Genomic DNA, 25,206 nt, shown 5'->3' on the forward strand with positions numbered 1-25,206 from the left:
GCCGAGGTTTTGACGGAAAAGTTTGGGCGTGGCGTAAGCTAGATGTTAACTGTACTAGATCAAATCATATATAATAAAGTATAAAAGTATGAGAATGATTGTAGATGATTTCAATCCGAATATTATCAATACAAATCAGGATATTAATTGAGACGTTGATATAAATTGAAATAATCATATCGATTAAAACAATTGAAAGAATTATAATGCTCTAAAAGAAAATGAAGAGTTCCAAGGGATTTCCCCTTTATGTCTGCCCTCTCATTCCCAGACACAGGAGCCCTCAAACAACATGTACAACGCGCCCCCGAATCTCATTGCTCTAGAAGCAGTCCTACGTCTTCCAATACTTCAGACTGCAGGTCAGGTCTCATAATATCTTCCAAGTTCCAATTCGAATTTGACAATCAGATGCTTTGAATATCCCAACCCAGATTGGCAATCTGGAGCTTTCATGAAGGCAGCGCATAGATACGACTGAAATATATATTCACATTGTCATGCCTTGCTTGTCATCCGGTATCAGTCTTCTCGATTGCGCAACTTTGCGTCGTAGAAGCCACAAACGACAAATATGCCAGAGCCAAGGAAGGAACAATCAGAGAAAGCATCACTGGCTCCTTCATGATTTGTGAACTATTTAGCAGCCATCACTAGGATATACGAAACAAGTTCAGATTGAGAAAGAATATACTATTCAAGTGATTTCTATAAATAAAAAAAGCTAAACCAATAGCCTGGTATCATGCAACACGTAATCCTACACCGTGCAATGCATGCTTCCCATTTACCTTTAATCTCCGTCACGATTGTGAGTTATCCCATAAAGCCCAAAACTCCATTTCCAACGCCGGGGCAATGCTTTTACGCCAAAAATCCCGCTACCCAGAGGTATTAATATGAACAAAAGAATAATTTAATTGCATGCATGAAAGAGGAGACAAGTGCTCTACTTTTTCACCATTCCACACCTCTCCAGTTGAAGTTTCCATCCACATTGACGAATCCCCCTTGATCAATCGCCTTCTCCCATCCCATCATCACGGCAAGAAGCCTGCAGCCCGTGGCACTGACTGTACAGACAATCTTGTCACTCGCTTTTCCCAACACCGCCAAATCCATCAAATAAGCTCTTCCGACCAATTCTCTCAATCGTAAAGCTTCTGTAGTAGGTGGTAATGTTGTATCAGGGGTTTCGACAGCAGTTTTCGGAGTTCCCGAAGGTTTGCCTAAACTCCAGAACATGCCAGCATAGAATCCCCCTTCCCATCCTACGGTATCATCTACGAATTTTCTTGGCCCTGGAGTGTTAGGTTTAGGAGCGGCTGCATCAAGGGCATTTTTGGATGCTAGTCGAATCTGCTCCTGCGCTCTAGAGACGTCTTTGAATTCTTCAGAATCATAAACATCTGGGTCATCAGAGGCAATGACCAATGCACTAGCCATTTTGGCCAAAGTGTCGTGCTCCCCATTCGGAAGTGAGTGATTGAACTTCTCGTTTATCAACATGTGTGCTTTGTCGCTATACACTGTCAATGGAATATAGCTGTCTTTGTATTGGAATTCATATGGCCTTCTGTCCCCGTGACGAACATGTATACCAATGACCATCCCGTCTTGTTGATTTGATGGGTCTAGTTTGGACTTCGCCGAGAATTCTCCGGCTCTGCTGTCCACGTATTTATTGTCATCGTCGGATAGGTGGAAAAGGGCTTCGTACCCGAGTCGAGCCATTTCAAAGATAGGCTTTTGTCGGTAGACTTCCATCTTTTTCGCGTCTTCAAAATAATCGTTGAAAGATCCTCCAAGATGTGAGTTGCGGTCGCAGCCGAGACTACCAGATGGCGAGCATGATGCGGGCATGGGAGCATTTCGTGGCGTGGTGGGGGTCTGCATTTGGGAGTCGGAGGTGGCTTGAAGAATGTTGTGTATTTGCCGTATGCCCTTGTTGTTGTCAGTAACGAGGAAAGAAATGAGGCTTAGTTTCTCAAAGCTTACCATCTTGAGTCGTCCACGAAGAAATGTCTTCCTTCCTTTTGAGCCAAACCGAACGCAGTCCACAGCATCATCAAGCCCTTTCCGAGTCCCGCATCCGACGTTTCGAGCACAAAAGTCAGAGTCTTGTCACAGATATCTGAATCAATCAAGCCGTCCTTATTTTCGCCCACCAATGAACCATCTTTTTCCCTCAATACATTGTTCTTCGCCTTAATTCCGGGCAAAAGTCCATGTGCCTCCGCCTCCGCAACGTCCATGAAGTTTTGGTCCACGTGGTAGTAATCATAATGTGCGAAATGCTCTCGGTGCACGTGGCTATGAAGATCTGCAACAGTGGCAGCGACTTCCATATTTTGCGCGCATATATCGGCATATTGTATGGGAGTGAGAGGAAATTCGTGATTGGGAGGTATGGAAACCGTCCATTTCGATCGTCCGCGTTTATCTGTTACGATAACTGGTGTTGGAAAGTCCGGCAATTCTGATTCTCCAACCATCTCATACTGATTACCAGAATCTGTTGCCCACCCTACTGCCGTCATGGGCCTTTCTAGCCATGTCGAGGTAAAGCCAAAGTAAAGTAACCCCAATATGCCAGAAACCCATAAGAACCCTCTGAACCACTTTCGAGGAGTCCGTGATGGCGCCGGCTTACCGTGCCTTGGAACTAAAGCCGGAAGACTTGGTGAAGGCGGGGGCGATTTGATCAAATGGTTGAAGCTAAATCTAGAAGAAGTAGATGACGACGGTCCTCGGTCGTTTGGATCATACCCTCCAGATTTACGCAAACTGAGCCGAGGAGAAGTTCGTGATGAGAGAAGCATGTCTGAGTGCGTGTATGACTTTTTCACGTCAAGAGGAGGGGGAACCATGAGGTAAAATGACTGGCACAGCCAGGAAGAAACGAAAAAGAATGCAGTTGCGAAAGTTGCTTAGAAAAGGAGCGTTGTGGTGCTATTAGAGAAGCTCTCAGATGTGCCTGCACTTGAAAAGTAAATATTGAGTAGGTGACATGTAGAAATTTCCAACTTCCGAGGTAAGTAAATGAAGTGACTAATAAGGAGACAGGTGAGGAAGTGAAGGCTCTTTAGAGGTAAACCCTTCAACGGATATGAACCGAAACAAGAAGGTTTGCTTTCCAGAATCGGAAGATTTTAATATATTTGAGATATGTCAAAAGATATAGTACTTCTGAAGTGTATGGATATTGTTTCTTGGCAACAGTAAAATGTGGAGTAGATGCGGAAGCGCGTAAAGACGAAACGAAGAATATTGCCGGAATATGTAGAAGCGCATAGAGTTGGAGTTGACCCAAGAGGTGGACACCGGTGACGTCTAAGGTGGAATCTTTCGTATCCTTTTGTGAATCAATGAGGTGATGTACCAAAGTCAAAATGCATGATCTACATGCCACATTTTACTTTTAAGACAGGAGAAGGTAAATCCGAGACTATTCACTGGATGAACAGCAGATGAGATTGAGGCGAAGAAGAGATGTGATTAAGATGAAGAAAGAAAACCAGGATGATATCCATGACCCGAGAAAAGATCTGATACAGTGATACCGGAACAGAAGGAGATCAACTTGAGACAGAGATGTGATATTTTTGCATGGTAAGGCCCTTGTATGTGGTCATCAACTTTTGCACATATATGGATGATTATTGGTTGAAGCTAGATTCTCGCATGGGGCTGACGGAGGGAACTAGGGGTCAAATCTTATGGAATGGAACGTGGGGCCAAAAAAAAAGGGATTTAAGCACCATGTGCATGTTACAGGTAAGCGGGAAAGAGAATGTTAAAGGGAAAGAAAGAAGAGATGAAGTCGCAACATCTCAACTCGAAAGCTTTTCTGGCTTTTCTTTTTTCCAAATAGCCATCATCCTTCACCAAATATCAGATGTTTCCCGTACACCAAGAGTTCAGAAGGGCTTTGGATGAATTTTCCCCTTACAACAAAAGAATACCAAGAGCAATCAAAGCAACGCCTACACCTCGTTGAACCCTGGAAACCAACGAGCTGATTAGCTACTCCGCAATTTAGCAACAGTACGGAGCTTGAGGGAAATGCCGCCACCGGCAGGCTGTAGACAGGATCTTGTAACCATAAGCATTGATATTATCCAACCTTAAAACCTTGTTTTCATGCCTATCAGCAACATGAGAATACCCGAACTCATATCGATTTGACTTGATTAGCTGGTGGCACCGGATGTGCACATTGCACATAGCATAAATGACATATCCCTTAACCTTTGTTACTCTTCTCGTTCCCTCCTCTTCCTGAAATTCTCCACCCATCATGGAGGGGGGTTCTAACTCGCCTAAATAGGATTTTTGGCTTCCCTCACGTCTCTTTCTTGTTCAACCGCGAACTCTACAGAGTGCATTGCGTTGACCCCTGAGCATCCGAAACGTGCTAATGAAAATGTCCGATTGCTCGTTACAACCAATCACGCACCAGAACATCAAGATCAAACAAGCCCAAACAAAAGCAAAATTCTACACTATCCAATCTGCATGTGATTTTACGAATAGTCTTTTCTCTTAAGCTTTTGGATAAGGACGAGGAGATTCACGTCCGTGAATTAAGGTTATATCGCGGAGAAAAAACTTGTTGAAACATTTTCCCCTCTGGCAAGTACGTATTATGATGCCACCTCCTCCTTAGTCTGCTAGACAGATCTCCAATCGCCCGTCTCGAGTTGAGCACATTCTCGCACAGCACTCACAGCAGGAAAACGCCACCATCTACATCCACTCACATATCGCAAATCGTGTTTAACATATATTCCCCGTACCCCGTACGACTTCTCGGCAATTCCCAGGAGATGTACCGTGTGGACGAAATCGGCTCTGTACGTCTCGTGCATAAGCACTTGTGCGTAAAGCATGAGTACCTAGGTAGGCATCTTTGTGCCATCCTTGGTTATAACAAGTGGCGGAATTTCCGCTGTCTTACAATTCTCATCCAACCAACCTTCCTTCCATTCCTCACTCCACAGGAGTTTGAACGACGGAAGCCTTGAGGAAACGTCACACGAAGGATCATCGACATCCTCCTGTTGGAGGATTTCATTGCTACTCCTTTGATCATCCGATTCTCCCTTTCTGGGAACACTACCAACAAGACGTGCTAGAAACGGAATGACCTGGAAATAGATTTCGCGCGATCATTCATCCAACCATCGTCACAATTGATATGCGAAAGGGATTCACATTTCTTGGAAAATGTTTTCTCTCCGAAATGTCCATTTTGCCCCGAGAAAGTAGCTCAGCAGAATGTAACACAAATTTTGACTCTCCGTTTGCCTGCTCCATTGGAGATCAGGATGTGAACACAGATTGGATAATCGAGATGATTTTTCTCCAAAATAAATTTGACGATTGCAAGTCCGAACTGTAGTCCAACGATCAAGATTATCAAATCCCCGAAGCAATTAGAGTATTTCCATCATCTTAGATATTAAATTTCATTAGAATATTGAACTACTTGCAGACTTTTGATTGTTTTTAAAGATTGCAACTTTTATATTGTTGAATTGCAATTTGAAGTATTATATATCTCGGAATATTCAATCTGATTAAAACATGAAACTATTTTCAAACTTCTGAATGCTTTTAGATATTCAAACTCTTATATTATTGAACCACAATTCGGACTATTAGATACTCTAAGATATTGAATGTGATTCTGACATTGACCTATTTTCAACCTCTTGACTGCCTTTGGAGCAATCGCACACAAAGATGACGCAAGTAAACCACAGCTTCAGAGCCTATATCCAGAAGACCCAATTCCCACCAAATCCTCGCGGCGGTGCCATCCATAGGTAGGTACACAGACATGCTTGCTTTCAACGGCGCAACGTAAGATTCCATCAGCTTCTGACGTACAGTCACTGTGAGGCTGAAGCCGACGCTGTCACGGTAGCACAAGTATCGTAAGTAAAGCACGGTGGGTAACAATCCTCAGAATTATCATTCTCGTCACCAAGTATGAAACATTGGGTATTAGGCATTCCTCCAAAACCTGTCCAAAGCCGTAACGTGCCTCATCGAAAAGAAACGAGGCAACTTGTTCTCACTATGCAATGACCGGCTGGTGGCTGCCGCGCTCCAGCTTCGTTTCCCGTTTGCATTGATACGAAAACAAAGAGCTACTACATTTAATCACGTTTCACTTGTCTATGCCCGCATTTAAATTCAAACGGCCATCTAAAATTCTGATATGTCAAATCATATTTTTGACTCTATCAATTCATTAAATCGCGACTCGTCTAACTCTAACTTGATATCTTTCTGCTCTGGCAACCGCACGCTAAACTCAACAATCTCACCCATAACTAACATCTCATCTCAATTCTTTCTACGTAACAATTCCCATCATCGCTGTATCGACATGCTGTATTTGTATCAGTTTGCATCCTTCCTGGTATCAATCCACAAATCCATCTTCAAGATTTGATTATTTCCCAAATGTGCATTTAGTCCCGGCACAAAAGTAAACGAAACCAAGTAGTAAAAGAAAGTCCTCCGTAGCGATCCAGAAGTATGATTTTTCCTGAGTTCGCCCATCCAGCCAGGCCCCAAGTCTACCCTGGTCGTATTATTACATTAAGACAGATAAATGCCACTATCCGTCCCACCAACCACCCAACGAAATAATTCCCAAAAATACCAGCCCGCTCAAGTGCCCCATCACCAATTGCCACATAAAAAAGGAGCATGCTGTGATAAGCAAAAAGTCCCGGGAAATAAAATGAAAGCAAAGTAAACGTGGGTATAGACAACAAATAAACCTCCCAATAACGCCATAAACCATACCCATATTGATTACAGATTTTCCCCCTCACTCTTTTTGAAGAAATCAGTTACTACAACACCAGAATCATGTAGCTGAGCCTTGGAACTCAGATGTGGACTCTTGAGAGGTTCAATTCCAGGAATTGGATCCGTTGACACCGCTCGTTTGCGCTCGCCTGCACGCATACTTCCTCTAGCCTCCTTATTCGATTGTCCATTCTCAATTCGATCCTGTATCATCTCATCAAGCATTTTACTCATCTCATCTACACTCTTTGAGTTTTTGAGGGGCGTTGGGGGAAGGACGGTGGGTGGGAGAACCTTCGCCGCGCCTCCGGCACTTGTCAGACTAGTGTCGAACAATTGAGATTCCCTAGCTGAGACGGGACTCAGTGGCATTCCTTGGCCTAGGCTGTGGCGAGGATCACGTTCGGCAGTGTCTCGAGACCGAGCAGAACTGCGAAGGGCTGATAACATGCGGTCCTTATCATCGAGTCTCGCTCGTAAGTCCGCAATTTCAGCATCCTTGTCTCTCAATAGGTTGGAGATCCCATGGTCTTCTCCCACCATTATATTTGACTTGCTACCGAATTGTACAGACGTCCTTGACTGACTAGAGCGCCGAGCTTGTAGCAGTCGCTTTTCTAAGGTCTGGCAATATCGGGTCTTATCTGCAAGGTCGGCTTGTAAGGCTCGATTCTGCGCTGCCAATGAAGCATTGCCATTTCCATACTCGCCCCCAGAGTCATCGTCCTCCATTGATGTATGATCGCCCGAGATGGTACCGGATAATCGTTGCGCACTGGGTCGTCGGCCAATGGTAGAGACCGAATTGGCGCGATCTAATGTGATGGTGGATGGTGTCATAGATGAGCGCACTGATAATGAAGACATATGGCCACTTGATGCTCCCATCGATAGCCTAGGTCGCATACTTAAAGCTGAATAGGTACCATTGGTATTGACACCTGTGGACTTGGAGCTGAGGATCAGTCTGTTTAGATGGTCGATTCTCTCTTTAAGAGCAGTTCGAGCCAACTGCATTTCTATCAATTGCTCGTTGTGACGAGCTTTTGCTTCTTCTTTTTGGGCTTGATCCTCCTCGTTGAATTTGGCTTTGGTCTGGCCATCCAACTGCTTCTTTAGATCCACGATTTCCATGCGGTATCGTTCCAATAAAGCCCTAGTATTACCATCACCTCCATTCGACGCATCCTCCGCCTTTTTAGCATGACTGACAATATTTGCTGCAGCTCTGGAAGCAAATTTCAAGGTGTTCAAAGTCTCGCTAGTATGGCTGTTGGGTCCGGCAGCACTTGCTCCAGATCCAACAGATATTGTACACAGAATACTGACAAGCGAACCCCCTGAAAGCGCGCCTTGAAGAAGTCTTGTGAGCTTGCTGTCGCGATATGGCAAATGCTTTCCGTCCTTGTCCATTGGTTTGCCATCCTTGTCTTTGTTCCCCGACAGTCGAGCAATGACTGTTCCAAGGGTCAACAAACTTTTATTGATATGGGAGCCTTCAGTACGCCGTTCTTTCGTTTCGGCGGCTCTCTCTGATCCTGCCAAATCGATCAGACTGAGAGTAGAAACACGGACACCACCAGGACTAATTCCTGTTCGTTTATTTTCCTGCATGGCTGCTCCTCCGGGGACCCGCTCGCGAGATTCAACCACTATCTGTACGACCGCATGACTACGAGAACTTCTAGCATTAAATTGTGTACTAGAAGTCTTTCGTGCTTGATCACCCCGAAAGATAACACGAATTAACTGCGTTGGAGATTGCACTATTTCTTCTTTCAGTGGTGTGGCATACACGCCTCTCTTGCTATCTTCTCGGAGCTTGATTTCTTCAGTTTGAACAGCTCCTGGGCCCGTTGCAGGACCTGTAGAAGCACTCAAAAGGTCATGAATCTTCTCGTTGTATATCTCCAAGTAACTGACCCTGAGTAGAAATTCTCGCGATGGAGTTTCACGGATATATGAAAAAATGTCGGTAATTGCGAGAGGAATAACACCAGGCATCTTATCTGTTCCTTGCATAGAAAACGTCTTTCCGGTACCCGTCATACCATATGCGAAAACTGTGCCGTGATACCCTTCCATTACTCGCCGTACGAGCCTTTTGGCGGATGCATCATATACTTTAGCGTTATTGTCCTGCTGCGAAAAAACGTTGTCTGCTACTGTGTTAGCATCTTCAGCTTGGAAAAATTGTCGAACATAGCTTTACCATAGTAATAATCGCCGCCTTCCTTCCCGCGGTAAGCCACCAGTGATTTCCTTCCATCTACTACCCATTCTCCGTCACTCCTGCTAGTTTCTCCATTACTATTCGCATCCGGACGTACACGTACGCTGACAATGACATTTCCTTTGCCTTCTGCAGGCTTCGAGGATCTTTTATCGGCATCATCAGGTCCCTCTCGACCTCTAAATCCATCTCCAAGCTCTTCGGTGGTCGTCACAGATGTCGAGTATGAATCCTGGGCCGACGAACTACGGCTTTGAGGAGGCGAGGGTAAGCTTAATAGACCATCCGATCCTCGAGCCCCAGCACCGCTGGATATTGAAATACTGTCCCCGCTTCCGTTGAGTAGGGTCGGCATTGATCCATTAACAGCGGTCTGTGTACTAGGATTGGCCATTGCCGTGGGTCGCTTTCGGGGTTTCCCGCTACCACTATTGGTCGGATTGATTTCTGATGATTCCCTTTTACTTGACTCTCCTGTTGATAGTGCGGTCCCTGGTGCGGCACCGCCAGACAAAGGACTGGGGGGTAAACTCGCTGTTCTGACACCCCCTCGAGGAGGCTGAGGAAATGCGTTGATACTAATCGTTTTTCTTATACTCTTACCAGCTGCATTAACTCCTGGAGAAGTGGGTGCCTTTGGAAGACCTGGGCTCCTTAATGGTTGAAGGCTAGATGATGACGGAGTTCGTAGTCCACTTCTAGGCGTACTTGGGGCTTCCGATCTGTCTGTGGGCAATGACAATGCATTCGTGCTCTTTCGAGTCTTTGGCATAGGTAAAGCCGGTAGTGCTGATGTTGGTGGTCCATAAGAAGGCCTCGAGGCCCGTGGTAAGGTCGCTGCCATTGTTACTGACTCTGAAGCTCAATCTGGGTCGTTGTTTGTCACTCGAGTTCCAGATTCGAGCTTTCTAGTGGCTTGTAGCTGTATATTTTACAGTTCCATGAAACTCGTTTGCGGAAATTTCTTGAGTTGAGAGTTGCTAAATGAATATTGCGGTTACAAGCCAATTTGTGAAGTTAACCAATAAACAATTCACTGCCTTTGCAAGATCTAGACCAAGTTCCCTATTCGTTCTCTCGAAGGTGGATGAAACCCAATAGTACGCCGTCTGATATGCCTTAGCAAGATTGGGCGTTTGGACCTGTTTGAATTGTCAGTGCACTCTTCCTGACATCAGGGCAGAAAAATAAAAGATCAGATAATCATGCAAATTTATCTCGAAGGGACAAGCCCCAATCCCAGATATGGGGATGACCTTACAGATTAAGATGCCAATGTGAAAACCATGTGTATGTTCCAGATACGAAGATTTATTTTTCGAAAATTCCTCAAGATATGCAAGCTCCCTTTGCTAGTGATGCTGGGTGCAGAGTAATTATCCGATTACCCCAGGACTAACAGACGTTGACAAGTTATATGTAATATCGTGTTCATGCATTCAGCAGACCAGATCGAATCATTGACTTCTGGAAAGGATTTTTTGTGAAGTTGGGCGTCTTTGGATGCAGTGCTTATGACAAAAAGAAGCAGTGCTGTGCAGGTTCTCGACTCCAATAGGTTGGTATTTGTGAAAGTATGAACCGCAATCTTCCAACCTTTTCATGCGATTGGCAAATGGATAAGACTGGGAATCAAATCGTAGGAAAGAGATGAAAAGAATCTTCTGTTGCTGATCTTCTTTGATATGAGATCGTGTGTTTTGGGTTTGTGAACGGTGAATCGATTATAGATCTCTCGAGTCCCGACGGTGAATTTGGCGACAAATGAAGGAATAGTCGCAGGTTTGGTGATACAAAGGCAGGAAGCCGTCACTTGGCGAGTTATATGGGAGGACGAGTGAGATTGGTATGGAACATAAATAAGGATCGTGATATCGTCGTTCTTTTCGCAGTCGTGAGAGATGGATAGAATGGCAGAAAAAAATGTTCGAAGCTTTCGAATAGTGACGCGAAACCAGACGTGTACAACAAGTGAGGAGTGGACGAAAAAAAGTAAGGAAAGCAAAGTAAAGCAAGTACCGGGTACTTTTCTGTAGCGTTTTAGTGTTAAACCCAAGGTTACATAGAGTATGCAGAGCTGCAGCGCGGAAGCTTATTGGAATATGCAACAGAGGGGTGATGAAAGATAGAAGAGAGTTCCGTCCTATGAATGGAGGAAACGAAAGAGCTTACTTACTGTATAACTCTGTGAGTGCGGATATGTCCTACAACATTGAAATCAAGCATGCACTTCCTCTCTCGGCTCGACTCATGGGGTTGGGTGATTGACGGGCGATGGGCGATGGGTGATGGGTGAAGGATGATGGGTGATGGGTGATTGTACTACAAGGTTGCAAGGGGAAGGCAAATGTACCGTTGACCTGAACAGGGTAGATGGTTGATTCGTGAAGGGTGGTGAATGAGTGGACTTTTTCGTTACCAGTATCGGGATAGTTGGTGGGTCGAAAGAGAGAGAGGAAGAGAAAAACAAAAGGGACTGACTACCTACTCGGTCCCTTGTAGATTGTGAGTTATCTGTCTAGGGATCAATATGGTAAAGAGCGAAATGCAGAACATACAGAAAACGTAAAAGGTCATGGTAATTTAGGATGTTTAATTCTTGATTTCTCGCTTTGTTTTTTTCTCCCCTATCAATTGCACGAGATGATATAATGGTTACCATGTACTCACCACCCTCCACCGTCGCCTATCTAGCCTGGACCCATTACTCGTCGCTGATTCGTACTCGAGTCTCGAGAATAGAAAAACTTTAAAGCTCGGAACTTTTGTCTCTCGTGGATATTTTGGGGAAGGAATTATTATATTATTGTCTTTTTACGCCGCAAAGATGTCCTTCCTTCTTTCGTGTTTTTCCATGGGCCTAGGAGGAAGTGTGTGGATAAGTTAACTTCCCTCACCGGGCCTCACGAATAATCTGGAGGAAAATAATATAAATTGATGATTACTTCGGGGATGGTGTGGAGCGTCTTGGGCAATCTCTGCTCTCTTGGGAATCTATTGAACCTATCCTCGTTACCCTAGATATCCTTATCGAAATTGATCAAATTTGGGCAGGAACTACTAGGAAGGGAACTAGAGGTAGGACAAGACCTTACTTACTCTATACAGACAAGAGGGATGAAGGGGCAGCAGCTAGATAGGCAGACCTTGATTGGTCAATGGTATGGCATACTTATCGGGAGATGGTAAACCCGAGAGAAAAAAACGAGAAAACGAGAAAACGATACAACGACATAACGACATGATCGTCCTCTCGTGCGTGCGGTAGGATTCACTGTACAGAATCACAATGCAACACTCTTCACTGAAGATTCATCTGTATCGAAGATTTCCAAGGTAAGGTTTGCTTTGCTTTGCTTTGCTTTCATCAATTAGATGATGTGATGCTACTTACTACCTAATACGTGTGCCATTTCCGAATTTCAGTTGCTTTTTGTCATTTAGGAAGAAATATTTCTCAACACACCATCTATGGAAGATCTCACTTAACCCCAGACCTACATCCTCCAATGAATGATCCAGACAGAGGTGTACTAATAATAATAAGCCCTTCATTAACCCCAGATAAAGATGCTTACAATCGTACACCATGCATGCCGGTACTTTTCTGAAAGGATGTTCATTAATCGATATCTCTTACATACGATGTAGTGATGCCCTTTTATCTTTGCACCCACCATAAAACAATGTACGTTTTGGTGGCATGGCAGCATGTCAGCTCTCAAACATGTCTTGTTAAGAAGGAGTTAAGTACCTAAGCTATAATATTTGCTTTAAGGCTACTTGCCTCTAATACCCTATCCAAAGCTCCCTCTCCCCCATACCAGCTTTGAAATGGATTGGTTAGACACAGAATGTGAAATACCGTTTGATGATTTCAGCCCCACCCAGCACGTTCGACCTAACCTTCATGTCCGTCTATGTGATTGATCTCATATCGATAATAGGTTCACCAAACTCTGCCAAAATTACCCGTGTGAGGGGCAATATTAAAAGAAGCTCAGGGGTTGAAAGGAAGCACAGGGGTCACAAATGAGAAAAGCCCCAATCCGTGCCATGATTACAAGGTGGGAGACGCTTTTGAATCTTTTACATTTCCCCAAGGCTTTGAGTGACCAAAGGAAATGGTTTAAGAGTGGGAAGTGTATTTGATACATATGGGGTAGATGGCGAATATAAGCAATACAGTGAGTTGCATTTTGCTATGACACCTTGATACTTCAACATACCACAATGGATTTCCAAATAAATGCTTCGATAATTACCCAATCTGATGTGAAAGTTTAAACCAAAAGCATTTGATTGTTGAATTTGAGTTGAAACATTGAAAACATTTAAGTATCAAATTCGAATTAGAACATTGATTATGTGTGAGGTTTACTTGATATCCAACTTATTTCTTGCATCGCATGCTTATTTGTATGCGACAAGCCTTGAACAGGAGAGAAATTGATACCCCCGAGACCTGAGCACTGTTCATTCAAAATGCTCCGCTGCTGAACATGCAGTAGTGAACTCCACCCACTGGTGATCTCCGCATTTGATATGAATTTTATACATTATATGGAGCTTACCAAACTTATGCCAGTCTAGACCAGGGAATGTTTCTCCCTGTAGATTCGAACAATCTAATTCCATCTGGAGTTTTAAACAACAGTGATCGCGAAGGATGAAGATCAATCCACGGTATTCCAGATAGACTCCAGATTCTTCATGGAATATTTATAATGCGCGTACGCCCCTCCCAATGCTCCTAGTATCGAAGACTTCAACCAAGCCTGCACCGACGCACTCTGCCAATATCCATTCAAACGAGATTCCATAGAATTGCTTCCATTTCCTAGTTTTGCCGGGAAGAACGCCAGAGAATTCTCCTCTATGCCTCTTTGCCGCGCTGGTTCCTTCGTCTTTTTCGATTCCACCGTCCCACCGCTGTCGTAGAAGAGATTCGGGTGCTTCACGATACTTCGATTTGGACAGCAAAGACACGAGGTGAGCACGGGCATTACCCAACAGTTTAAGAAATTGTCCTGTTGCTGGAAGGGAAAAGGTGAAATCACCCTTTCCCGACAATCGAGCACCGCCTCCACTCCCTCCAGAAGCATGAACAGCCCCTTCACCACCAACGGCAGCTAGAGATCCAGAACCTGCCCTTGAAATACTGTCTAGCGAAGTGAGGGTTCCTTTTGAACCGTCACCTGGCCTCGAGAAATGGTCTGTGACTGTATAATTGGTCGTTGACGAGGTAAGGAATCCAGCATGTATAAATTCGTGAGCGCTTTCTTCCGTGAACTGGGATCTAGGAAACTTCAGCGCGGTAGGGTTTTCACATAGTAGCTTCTTCAAGTCCTTTTTTGAAGAAGCCTTGAGGTTGCTTCTCCCTATCATGATCTCTAAATCCTTCACCAATATCAAAAGTTCCCCAAGGCTTCCTCTCCCGCCGACAACAACTTTTCTTATCGCCCCTCCATGTACTAATTCTACAATCTCCCGTTCAACAGCAGTGGGAGAGTTTAGTAAAGCTTGAACATGTGAGACAGTGACAACATTTGGTAACGAGTCCCGGTAGTTGAGGACCTCCGCGATTCGTGTTGAATTCATACCACTCCTCTGCACTGGCATATGATTCCACATCCTACCCTTGATATGTTGAATAGCTTGCGCAACATCCCGTAAGGTGAGATCGGTTGCAAGAGCTTTGACCAGACCTACATCGTCAAGCTTATCATCAAAAAAGTCCTCCTCCTCCTCTTCTTCTTCTTCATCATCATCACGGTCTACTTTCGATTTGGATCGTCGTAGAGGTTTTCTTTTGGGCAGGGAAGAGAAGGGGGAGGATGAACTTCGCTTCAATGATGGGGTAGACTTTTTGATTCGACTCGAGAGTGCAGCAGAACGATACAGACTCATGGTTGGAAGAGATCAAAATTCCGTACTGCGTGATGGTAAAGTTGAAAGAAAGACAATTGCCACTACCTACTTCAACATAATCACATAGCTTGCCCTGTACTGCCTCCTTGCTTATCCTTATCGGTTAGCCTTGCAGCTAGCCTTCATATGCACGGAATAGAAGATACATGAAGCAAACTTACTCTTTGCAATATTCCAGATGAAATGAATCATTAATTAGACCTCTCATACATTTTAATATCGAAATTTACACATTAACATCATGATTTGAGATCAAAATATCAATTCTTGTCTCTCTTTTGACTACTTTGTGAAGCTAGCAATCGGAATAAAGCTGACCGACATCGATGACTAACATTGCATGCTACTCCACGTACTCACCACATCAACATTCACTGCTTATGACTGTATGAGTGAACAACATTCCCTTGTTCACCTAACTATATACACCGACCTATCTTTCTATCCACAGGATAACCTAGCATACAAACTCTTCTTCACCTATTTTACTCAAAGCTTACTCATCTCTCCGTTCCTTGTGTAACACCTTATCAATAATATCTACCAATACCTATTTAAATACACTTGATTACCGTATTGCAAGATGCCTCCAACAATCATTTTGATTAGGCATGCACAAGCACTTCACAGTCAGTCAACAAGACTCAATTACATTACGGTTTCTGGCTAACATTGCACAAGATGTGTCTCATAAGTCATCCTGTAACATAATTTGTGACCTGGGCTGATTTTTTAGGGCACGCAACTATGAGCTACATGACCCGGCGTTGACCGATCTTGGCTTCGGGACACAATGTGACGAATTGGCTAGCCATCTTGAGCATGAAGTTCCACTGGCTCGGGAAATTGATCTCATTGTGGTGAGCCCCATGAGACGGACTTTGCAAACAGCACAGCAAGGCCTGGGCTGGTTGATGAAGGGCGGTGTTCCCGTTATACTTCGACCTGAATGGCAGGAGAACTCAGACAAGCCATGTGATACAGGAACGCCCATAGAGATAATGGAGAAGGAGTGGCCACAATTTGACTGGTCAGCTGTTGATCCACTGTTTCCAGAAAAATCTGGTCTGTATGAGTTTTCAAAGGATGCTCTGACAAGACGAGGACTTGCCGCTAGGAAATGGTTACAGCAACGTCCAGAGAAGGTTATTGCTGTAGTTTCTCATTCGGCGTTTCTCCGGACTTGCGTCAGCTACAGGCAATATGAGAATGCGGACTACCGAGTTTTCGATTTTGCTGGTGGCGATAGACAAGAAAACGCTGAGCTTGTGGAAAGGGAAGTCACCGAATCCAAGGGCGGAGGGTTAGGGAAGAGCCCAAAGGGAACCTTTAGAATGACCGATGATGATTGTCCTAGTGAGATTGAAAAGGTCATTGGAGAAGCAACAACTGAGGTTCCAGAGTAGCTTGAGTGTGTAAGCTTAAGTTGAAGGAAGTTATGCACTGCTGAGATGATGTTGAAGATCAACCATCTTCTGAACCACCTGATTCAACCAGCCTTTGGAAGTATGACTCGCTACCATAGTCTTATACCCAAACAAATCTCTTGTCCGAAATAGGTTATTCAAGCTACCAGTGCCCCAATTCTCCGACCATATCTAAACAAGGAAGTATACCTAGCATTCCTGGAATGTCTCAATCATTTCTTGAGGCCTTTCTTGTGTTCTGTTAGCAACGCAGATCAGAAGCTGTGACTAGCCGAATTTCTTCTCGTGATCTTTCTTGGCTTCTTTGTGTACCATTTCTCCTTTCTCGCCATCTCTCTTCCTAGTATAACATCATGCTAGTCATGAGAAATGCATTTGAAGGAATTGGTATTTTCCATAGGCCCCGAGTCAGCTGCTGAGAACCATTTATACTTCGAGAGTGGAATATCTGATCATTTATCTACTGGGCTGAATAGATGATCTTCTATATCATGAAAAGGCTCTCTATGGGTCGTGACTCGTGAGAGGAAGACATAGTAATCATGATTAGCGATCTCGAAGTGATTGAAAGGGGAGGGGGGCTACTATCTCAAACTCGATTTTGGATTCATTATTCTACCGATTAAAGGAACCAAACCAAGGCCCCTCACCCAATCGTTCCATGAGATGTTATCACTTCTCCTTAAGTGTGTCCCTCCGTTCATTCGGAGCAAGATCGGATTTTCCTTTCATGCCATATCTATATTCCAAATTGTTCAATTTGGCATCCAAAAATATTTCAAACTTCTCAGTGCTAACTCTCTCTCAACTCCACATCCATGCAAGATCACAGATATGGCATGTCATGTGACTTTGCTACGAAGACAGAATATGTAGAGATTAACTAAATTAGACAACTGCAGTAGATATGATGATGTGGAAAGCACAGAAAGCCGTGCGCCCTGTATTGCAGCATTTAGTGGATCGGGAGATTGTGAGAATCTGTGAAGTTATGTCATTTACAAGCAAGAAACAGGAATATGAACACTTTTCTACAATGTTGTGTGTGGCTGGTGCCTTTTATGATGCAAATAACAACGAAGATGGAGAATCTAGAGCAATCTATAAATGCTCAATCATCCTTCCGTTAATCTATCGCCATGCCTGTTGATCAGGTTAACGTCATTTTGATCGATATCTCCCCAGAATGATGGAACAAATACTCCGGGTTATCGAAATCGGCGTTGAACAATCTTGTCATCTCGTTGACTCCCTCTGAGGGATGTTATGTCATACCTCGGACCTGTATTTTGAGATGTAGTGTCAAGACCTAAGGCAGTGCTCTACAGGGAGGCGACAACCGGCGTAGATCAATTGGCCAAGGTTGTCGTATTTTCAGCCGTGGCTGACGTCCTTTGTCATGGACTGACTACACCCATAAGTTGTTCGTCCAATGGTCAATCAATTTGTGGATTTAATGAGCTTTTAAGAGCAGAATTGGGAGGTGAACAGAAGTTACTGCGGTGTGGAAGAGAAGGGAAGGAATAGGAATGAATACAGAGACTTCAGAGGGAGGGTTGTGTTCTGAGTAAGTTTTTGTTTTAAGTATGCCGATTACATGATATATCTACCCCAGTGTGTACACGCAGTGTCTGGAGATAGTCACGCGATGGACGAAATAAGTTATATTAAGCAAACTTTATGTTATAATACGTTTTAATGATCCAATCCGGATTTTGACAATCAAATATTTTACCATTCCAGATCCAATTTGATACTCGAGGGTTTGGGAAACCAGTTTTGGTGTGAGGCCCGGTTGTTTCATACAGATGGAGAGAGTCAGAATTTGATATACCTACCTGGCCAGTCGACGATACTCACACAATATTCATCAATCTTTAACTGTTGGAGGTAGGTAAATGTGGTATCTTGAGGCTCAAGTGCCGAGAATTCACAAGATTTATATCTATGGCGAGGTGAACTTTATACGGAGGTGGACCCTATACGTGAAGATGAGACAAGAATTAATGTGGCTGAGGAAGTCAAGAAAAGAACGAGGAAAGTAAAACATCTTGAAGACCCTCCAATCAGATCGATACGTCCCCTAGTTTTTACCTCATTAGATTTAGCTTTGCTATCCCGATAATTTGCCCACATGAAGCCGACGCCATACATGCTTCAAATGATCACCGACCAGCTGATAGATGACAAGTAAGTAGGTAATGGAAGCGCCAGTAGAACCCACAACCGAAAACCGGAACAAGCATACATATATACCTAGGTGCTCTCGTCCATATCTGTTATCAAATCAAACAATCAATATTTCAGATCACAAGTTGAATGAATACAGTGGTATAAAGTTATAAGCTTTAAATCTATTCTTTACATTTGCATGTAAACTGATGTGATCATAAACTATCGAAATCTGTGTTTTCAAGACACCCAGGTGTGGTTCTTCTTGGGTGAGCTGGTCTATCGCTTTTTCCGCCCACATAGAGGCATTGAAGGGGCCACTACCTACTACCATCTACCTGCTACCTACTACCCACTACCTATGTGCTACTCTTCATCCTACCCTACTAGGCGTGAATGCTTCGTGCAAGGTGATTACTACCTCTGTACCGTAAGGTCTGGCTGAGTGTTGTAAGTCTCAGCTCTTGTAAATGCAATGCTAGACTCAAAGCATCGATAGATACTTATTAACCTGTAGAAGGTAATTTCTCATTAGAGTTCCTGAGTGCCTAGGTAGGTAATTTTACATGCCTACCTAGTATTTGCACACACAAAGAGTACACAATAACACATATGAACATGAAAATTCATCAAACCGTATGATTCACACTGATGGCAGGTACCTACCTAGTAAAGTATTATTTGATAGAGTCAGCAATAGAAAGGGAAAAAAAAGCATGTTTTAAGGCAAGAAGGAGCTAAGCCTTGAAAGAGACTTGATCGCAAAAGAGTGGCGCTAACCTGGAAGTTCTATTGAGGCGCAATCAACCTTCAGCTTTATTTTCTATTCAGAACTTCTACTACTTCTTGTTCATCCATCAGATTCATTGCAGTGTACGCAGGAAAGTCAGCAGCTCCCAGTGCTCTACATTCGGCTTTCTCAATTCATCAATTTCACCACTTTCTCGATTTTTGAACCTGTATCATTTATTATCTTTATCTACTTGAATGTTGTCCAGCCTGTCTGATTATGTTCAGCGAGATAGCAGCCCTCGTAGCCCTGGATAATTACGTCGTTTAACACCGTTTGCGATTTATTCATTATACCCAGATTCAATATACCATCAGATCGCTAAAGCCGTAGGTTCATCATGTCAATTGCAGAGCGTGAGGCGATCGTTTCTAATTCTCTACAGAAGCCTTATGATCCAGCAGAAATACTAGCCTCGCAACAATTTACAATCCGGTAGTGAAGACTCGATATGAGAGCTTGATTACATCACGAGCGTTATCGAGATCGCGAATCAAGAATCAGTGAATTAAAGCGTCAATTTTTGACCCATTATAATATATCGAGTTCATGGCCTCCGAGCAAGAAACAATTTCCGCGACCGTACCAGGTTTTGCCGCGAACTTATCAGACCCCGCCACTAAATCTTCTCCTGCAACTTCAAGTCATCCCGAATCCGACAATACTAGACCAAGGTCTTTGAAACGAAGTCGGGCAGATCTAACACAACCTCCGACGACAAGTCTTACATCAATCGCGAACGCGGGGCTGGTTGTTTCGCCTGCAAAAGCACCGCGATTCGGCGGCACGTTCTCGCCCGTGTTCCCTGCTGCGCCGCTCACCGGGGCAGCGGCCTTTGAAGACGAGCGACGGAAGAAGGAAGAAGCGCAGAAAAGTCAAACCGGTGCCATGAGCAAAAATCCCGGTCATGAGGCTATCGCGTCTCTGTTGGGCGGAGGAGGAGTCAACGTGAGCAGACCGCAAGACGCTCCCATCGCTGCAACCACTATGAGTGAGGGCATGTCCGCAGCTGCAAATGCACTGACAATTCCAACAACTATGCCATTCGACGAAAGGACTGAAACCAGCCCAGCGAGCGTGGCAAGTCTTGCAAGCTTGGGTAGCACGGCTCAAACTGCAACTGCGAGTCCTACAATTGTCGCTAGTCCGGCGGCCATGACAAATTCTTTAGAGACCGATGGCCGAGATGCGCGATCAGGTCTCAGTCAGCTTCAAGCTGCCATGGATGAGCAGCCCTCGAACAAATCTATGTCGTTCCCAGGTAACTTGGCACAGATGGATCCTTCACAATATCCTTCTCGAGGGATGAGCTTACCTATGCCCAATCAAAACCAGCAACTCTTACCAAGGTCGCCTTCTCAAAAGAAACATAAATGTCCTTACTGCGAGACTGAGTTCACTCGACACCATAATCTGAAAAGTCACCTCCTGACACATAGTCAAGAAAAGCCTTACGTGTGCCAAACTTGCCAAATGAGGTTTCGTAGGTTACACGATTTGAAGCGCCACATGAAACTACATACAGGAGAGCGCCCTCATATTTGCCCAAAATGCGATCGAAAATTCGCGCGCGGTGATGCACTTGCTCGTCATAGCAAAGGCCTCGGCGGTTGCGCGGGAAGGAGAGCGAGCATGGGAAGCTTCGGAGGGGACGACGAATTTGATGGGGCTAATGTAGGGGAAGCTGATGATAATGGAATGGACGGAATAATGTATACGAATGGCAATCCCCATCCCAACGAAGTAGAGATGTCTGAAGAAGACGGCCGGCGGTTTAGTCTGCCTAGTATCAAAGCACAGCATGTGGCTGGTAACACTGGGAGCCAAGATAGTTACGGCTCTCACTCACGTACTCCAAGCACCTATCCTCCTGCTGGGCAGAGACAAAATGCTCCCACAGGTCTTTATCCACCCGGCACGGATCGCGTAGGTTCTTCTAGTTCCGCTACATCACCCAGCATGCAGAATAATGTTATTGGTATGCACACACCAAGCAACAGTGTCTCATCTATGCCTCTCGGCACTAGTCCTGGCTCGATGTTCTCCCAAAGTGGTATAACCGAGAGTCCTAAGCCACTAAGTCCCGCTGGTATGCATTCACACCAGCTTGGCCACGATTCTGCCTCAATCACCAGACAACGATCACCCAGCTTGACCACCCAATTTCAGCAACAGCACTTTGGTCGTCATCAGTCTGGAAGGAGTCCACCTCCCGGAATGTCTTTACCATCTCCACACAGCGCACAGGGCCCCAAACTCCCGGCTCTAGCTGGCTTAGCCCCTCCTGATACAAGATTTACTTTAACAAGTCAATTATCCAATCAACAGAGCCCTGGAAATAGTCAACAGGGTTCTCAGCAGCAGCAGCAGCAGCAGCAGCAGCAAACAATACAGCAATCGTCATCTCCCACTTCATTGTTCCAGCCTTCCAACCCTCTCCAAAGTCGAGGTCCACCAAGCCATCAAGGGAGCGGTGATAGTAGTAACAATCTGTTTGCATCTGGCGCCTCGGGCGTCTGGGCATATGTTAATACGTTGGAGGAAAAACTCAAGCTGTTTTCTGACAGAGTAGTTGCCATGGAAGCCAAAGAGAAAAGCCAGGAAGAAAAGATTAAGGCTCAGGATGAGAAGGTGAACCAATTGTCAGAGGAGCTTCTTGCTGTCCGTAGACAATTGAGTTCCCAGAACCAAGGAACATCATAGCAACAATCACCATAGGACGCAAGTATACGCAGCTGTTCTATACTAAAATCACTTGTGGTGTACAAAGATATCATGGCGTTGAGTAGCGAAAATTGGGGTCACGATACGCTTTGCGTGGACTACGAACCTTATGCACGAATTTCACTTCTTGTAGTGGAGGAGGCGTTTTATTTTGGGAGGTGTCTTCACGGGACTTTCAAAAAATGGTAGCACTACTTCTTCATAGAACTTGGCTGGCTTTCTCTCATTGTCGGCATACCGGGTTATTTCTCTCTTTATTCATGGTGAAGATATTTCGGTAGGAAGAGGTTTGAGGAAAGGATGAGATATGTATTTATATTTTTGCTGTAATCACAGAATCGCAGCGGTTTGGGGTCTCAACGTATTTTTTGCCGAGTCGGAAGTTGACAAGTTATGAGTTTTTAGAATGTGTGATGAAAGGTACCATTTGACGGAGACCTACTCTCTTGGAATATGATTCAAGCTATGATTATACAGTTTCAAGCCCTTATCTTGTGAAATCTACGATATTAAGACAAAATATTGATATTCGAGTATAGACAAGCATTGAGCGAGGGTAGAACCGAGGGTAGAAGAATGAGAGGAAGATAATAGAAACTTGTCATGGGTTTGCTTACACAAAGAGTTTATTAGATGCTTCTGGTCTTTCGAGGTCTGAAGTTTCGAATCAATAACCATTGAATAAGTAGATGTGCAAACAAATTTAATCTATTTTGGATTTCACTATGGATTCAAAAAGGTTATATGCAGGCATATGGCATGGGTGGACATGACGGCTTGTGGCTTGTTCAGGTACGAACTGAATGTATTGTACCATCAGTGGGGCAGCTCCACGATTTTCATTAGCATACCAGGCTTCTTCTGGACAAGCAGGAAAGGAACAGCTAAGAACTACGCTCTTCTATATTCTGCATCAAATCAAAAAATCATTATTTCGATTTATAAAAATTACGAATATATATAGCATCTGTTAGTTAATTATAGCATTACTTTCTGTTTTACTCGTATAGATATCGGCATTTCTATTGCGTGTCAAATATTCAGTGTTCTTAACGTATGGGTTTGTTTAGCTAATTAAGTGTACCGCTTTTTTTTTCATCGATACTTGAAGCCAAGCTTCCTTTTTCTCAATCCCGTTCAAAGAAAGGCACGTCATAGTCTAGAGTTATTTTTGGTCAATGCGAAACTGGACTACTTATTAGATATCCGCGTTGAAATACGGGAGGTCCTTCTTTTCTAATCAACTAGTATTCTGTGCATCTGTTTTACTTGCTTGTCTTTTTGAGATATCGATTGATTCTATACGGTTCGCGACGGGGAGCATTCATTACAATGCCAGGACCAACGTTGGGTTCAGAGCCTGCTCTGCCAGAAGTACGCGAAAAGTTACACCTTCCACCCAAAAGTTATGCCAATGCCGCCGAGGAAACACCAGAATTGCCGGATGATGGAAGCAATCAAAATGATGAAAATAAAGAGAATGGCGTGAATGGGCAAACAGCCCTGAATACAAATGGCTCGGGCAAAAATGGACCTCAGCATAAAGTATCGGTTCTGAGGATCGTGGATACGAATAGTTCGGATTCTACCAAATCTGTCGACAAACAGGATACCAGACCAAATTTCGATAGGCAGGAGTCGAAAAGAGAGTACTCGGCAACGGTTTGTGTTGGAAGGAGCCTCCAATGTTTGATCTGAAAACTAACATTCCAGGGCCTCGACGATACTCCGAAAAGCCCTCCTCGACACAGGCATCGAAAATCATCTTCCCAGAAATCAAATGGGAGCCATGAGAATGGTCAGGACCCGAACACAAATACGATGACGGATGCTCAAAGCAATACCAAGCATAACACGGCCATCTTCGAAGGCGGACGAAATGGTAGTAAGCTCACTAGTGTGAAGCCCTCGGAGGATTACGAAAAACAACTCCAACGAGACCATAATGAGGCTCCAAAGTCTAAAGACGAAAAACTGGTTAGCGGGAGACAAGCTGGACAAAGATGGCATACGAGCGGCATTCGATGGGCCCCAATGAATGTTCCACTTCAACGCAGACTTCAAACCTTGGTGGTACTGTTTCATACACTCTGCATTGCCATTTTTGTATCAATGTTCTTTTTTCTATGTGCGATACCCCTTTTCTGGCCAATATTGATCCCGTATATGATCTACCTCATTACATCCAAGGCTTCAATATCCGGGACTTTGAGCCATCGTTCAAATTTCTTCCGATCGTTACCTGTGTGGTCATTATTTGCATCTTACTTTCCAGCCCGGTTACACAGAACTCAAGAGCTACCGCCCACGAGGAAATATATCTTCGGGTATCATCCCCATGGTATAATCTCCCATGGGGCATTCGCCGCCTTTGCCACCGAAGCTCTTGGATTTTCTCAGCTCTTCCCAGGTATCAAGAATACACTTCTCACATTAGATACCAATTTCAGAATACCGCTATATCGTGAATATGCCTTGGCAATGGGGCTTGCGTCTGTATCTAAAGAATCTTGCGAGAATCTGCTTTCAAAGGGCGGGCCAAACAAGGTATATTCGAGCAATCATATTCGTGATCAGATGCTAACTATCAAACTAGGAGGGTATGGGTCGCGCAATTACTATTGTTGTTGGGGGCGCAGCAGAGTCACTGGATGCACAGCCATACAGTCTCAGATTGGTCCTCAAGCGTCGCAAGGGTTTCGTCAAGATGGCCATCCGAACTGGTGCAGACTTGGTTCCGGTTCTAGCATTTGGCGAGAATGATCTTTATGATCAATTTTCAGCCGACTCACACCCATGGATCCACAAATTCCAATTACTGGTCAAGAAATTGATGGGATTCACCATACCCCTCTTTCATGCTAGAGGTGTCTTCAACTACGATGTCGGCCTCATGCCATATCGAAGGCCTTTAAATATTGTCGTCGGCCGGCCTATCAAAGTAATTCAATCTAAAACTCCAGAACAACAAGATATTGATCGCGTTCACGAGGAATATGTGACGGAACTTGAGAGGCTATGGGACTTATGGAAGGACGATTTTGCTCCTAACAGAAAGAATGAGCTCCAGCTCGTTGAATGAAGCTTTGCTTTCTGAA

At 44.3% G+C, this 25,206-nt stretch overlaps 7 protein-coding genes across 7 annotated transcripts; 4 read left to right on the forward strand and 3 right to left on the reverse strand.

Annotated features, from left to right (window-relative positions):
• Positions 1 to 957: 957 nt before the first annotated feature.
• Bfra_000891 (uncharacterized protein) lies at positions 958 to 2,822 on the reverse strand (the record flags this gene model as incomplete). The annotated part of the gene is made up of 2 exons (XM_037331335.1): positions 958 to 1,944; positions 2,016 to 2,822. 2 exons carry the CDS (start codon positions 2,820 to 2,822, stop codon positions 958 to 960), a joined length of 1,794 nt encoding a protein of 597 aa, XP_037197668.1.
• Positions 2,823 to 3,762: 940 nt separating this feature from the next.
• On the forward strand, positions 3,763 to 4,524 carry Bfra_000892 (uncharacterized protein; the record flags this gene model as incomplete). Its single annotated transcript, XM_037331336.1, has 3 exons — positions 3,763 to 3,777; positions 3,875 to 3,995; positions 4,331 to 4,524. 3 exons carry the CDS (start codon positions 3,763 to 3,765, stop codon positions 4,522 to 4,524), a joined length of 330 nt encoding a protein of 109 aa, XP_037197669.1.
• A 2,310-nt stretch (positions 4,525 to 6,834) lies between these two features.
• On the reverse strand, positions 6,835 to 9,908 carry Bfra_000893 (putative kinesin-ii 85 kda subunit protein; the record flags this gene model as incomplete). Its single annotated transcript, XM_037331337.1, has 2 exons — positions 6,835 to 8,990; positions 9,044 to 9,908. 2 exons carry the CDS (start codon positions 9,906 to 9,908, stop codon positions 6,835 to 6,837), a joined length of 3,021 nt encoding a protein of 1,006 aa, XP_037197670.1.
• A 3,878-nt stretch (positions 9,909 to 13,786) lies between these two features.
• Positions 13,787 to 14,974, reverse strand: Bfra_000894 (uncharacterized protein; the record flags this gene model as incomplete). Its single annotated transcript, XM_037331338.1, has 1 exon — positions 13,787 to 14,974. One exon carries the CDS (start codon positions 14,972 to 14,974, stop codon positions 13,787 to 13,789), a length of 1,188 nt encoding a protein of 395 aa, XP_037197671.1.
• A 632-nt stretch (positions 14,975 to 15,606) lies between these two features.
• Positions 15,607 to 16,401, forward strand: Bfra_000895 (putative phosphoglycerate mutase protein; the record flags this gene model as incomplete). Its single annotated transcript, XM_037331339.1, has 2 exons — positions 15,607 to 15,653; positions 15,732 to 16,401. The coding sequence occupies 2 exons, from the start codon at positions 15,607 to 15,609 to the stop codon at positions 16,399 to 16,401; spliced, it is 717 nt and encodes a 238-aa protein (XP_037197672.1).
• A 3,532-nt stretch (positions 16,402 to 19,933) lies between these two features.
• On the forward strand, positions 19,934 to 22,087 carry Bfra_000896 (putative zinc finger protein crol gamma protein; the record flags this gene model as incomplete). The annotated part of the gene is made up of 1 exon (XM_037331340.1): positions 19,934 to 22,087. One exon carries the CDS (start codon positions 19,934 to 19,936, stop codon positions 22,085 to 22,087), a length of 2,154 nt encoding a protein of 717 aa, XP_037197673.1.
• A 1,353-nt stretch (positions 22,088 to 23,440) lies between these two features.
• Positions 23,441 to 25,190, forward strand: Bfra_000897 (putative diacylglycerol o-acyltransferase protein; the record flags this gene model as incomplete). Its single annotated transcript, XM_037331341.1, has 3 exons — positions 23,441 to 23,770; positions 23,822 to 24,655; positions 24,705 to 25,190. The coding sequence occupies 3 exons, from the start codon at positions 23,441 to 23,443 to the stop codon at positions 25,188 to 25,190; spliced, it is 1,650 nt and encodes a 549-aa protein (XP_037197674.1).
• Positions 25,191 to 25,206: the final 16 nt, after the last annotated feature.

This window comes from Botrytis fragariae (genome assembly GCF_013461495.1).
Source record: "Botrytis fragariae strain BVB16 chromosome Unknown tig00000001, whole genome shotgun sequence".
Taxonomy (NCBI): Eukaryota; Fungi; Ascomycota; class Leotiomycetes; order Helotiales; family Sclerotiniaceae; genus Botrytis; species Botrytis fragariae.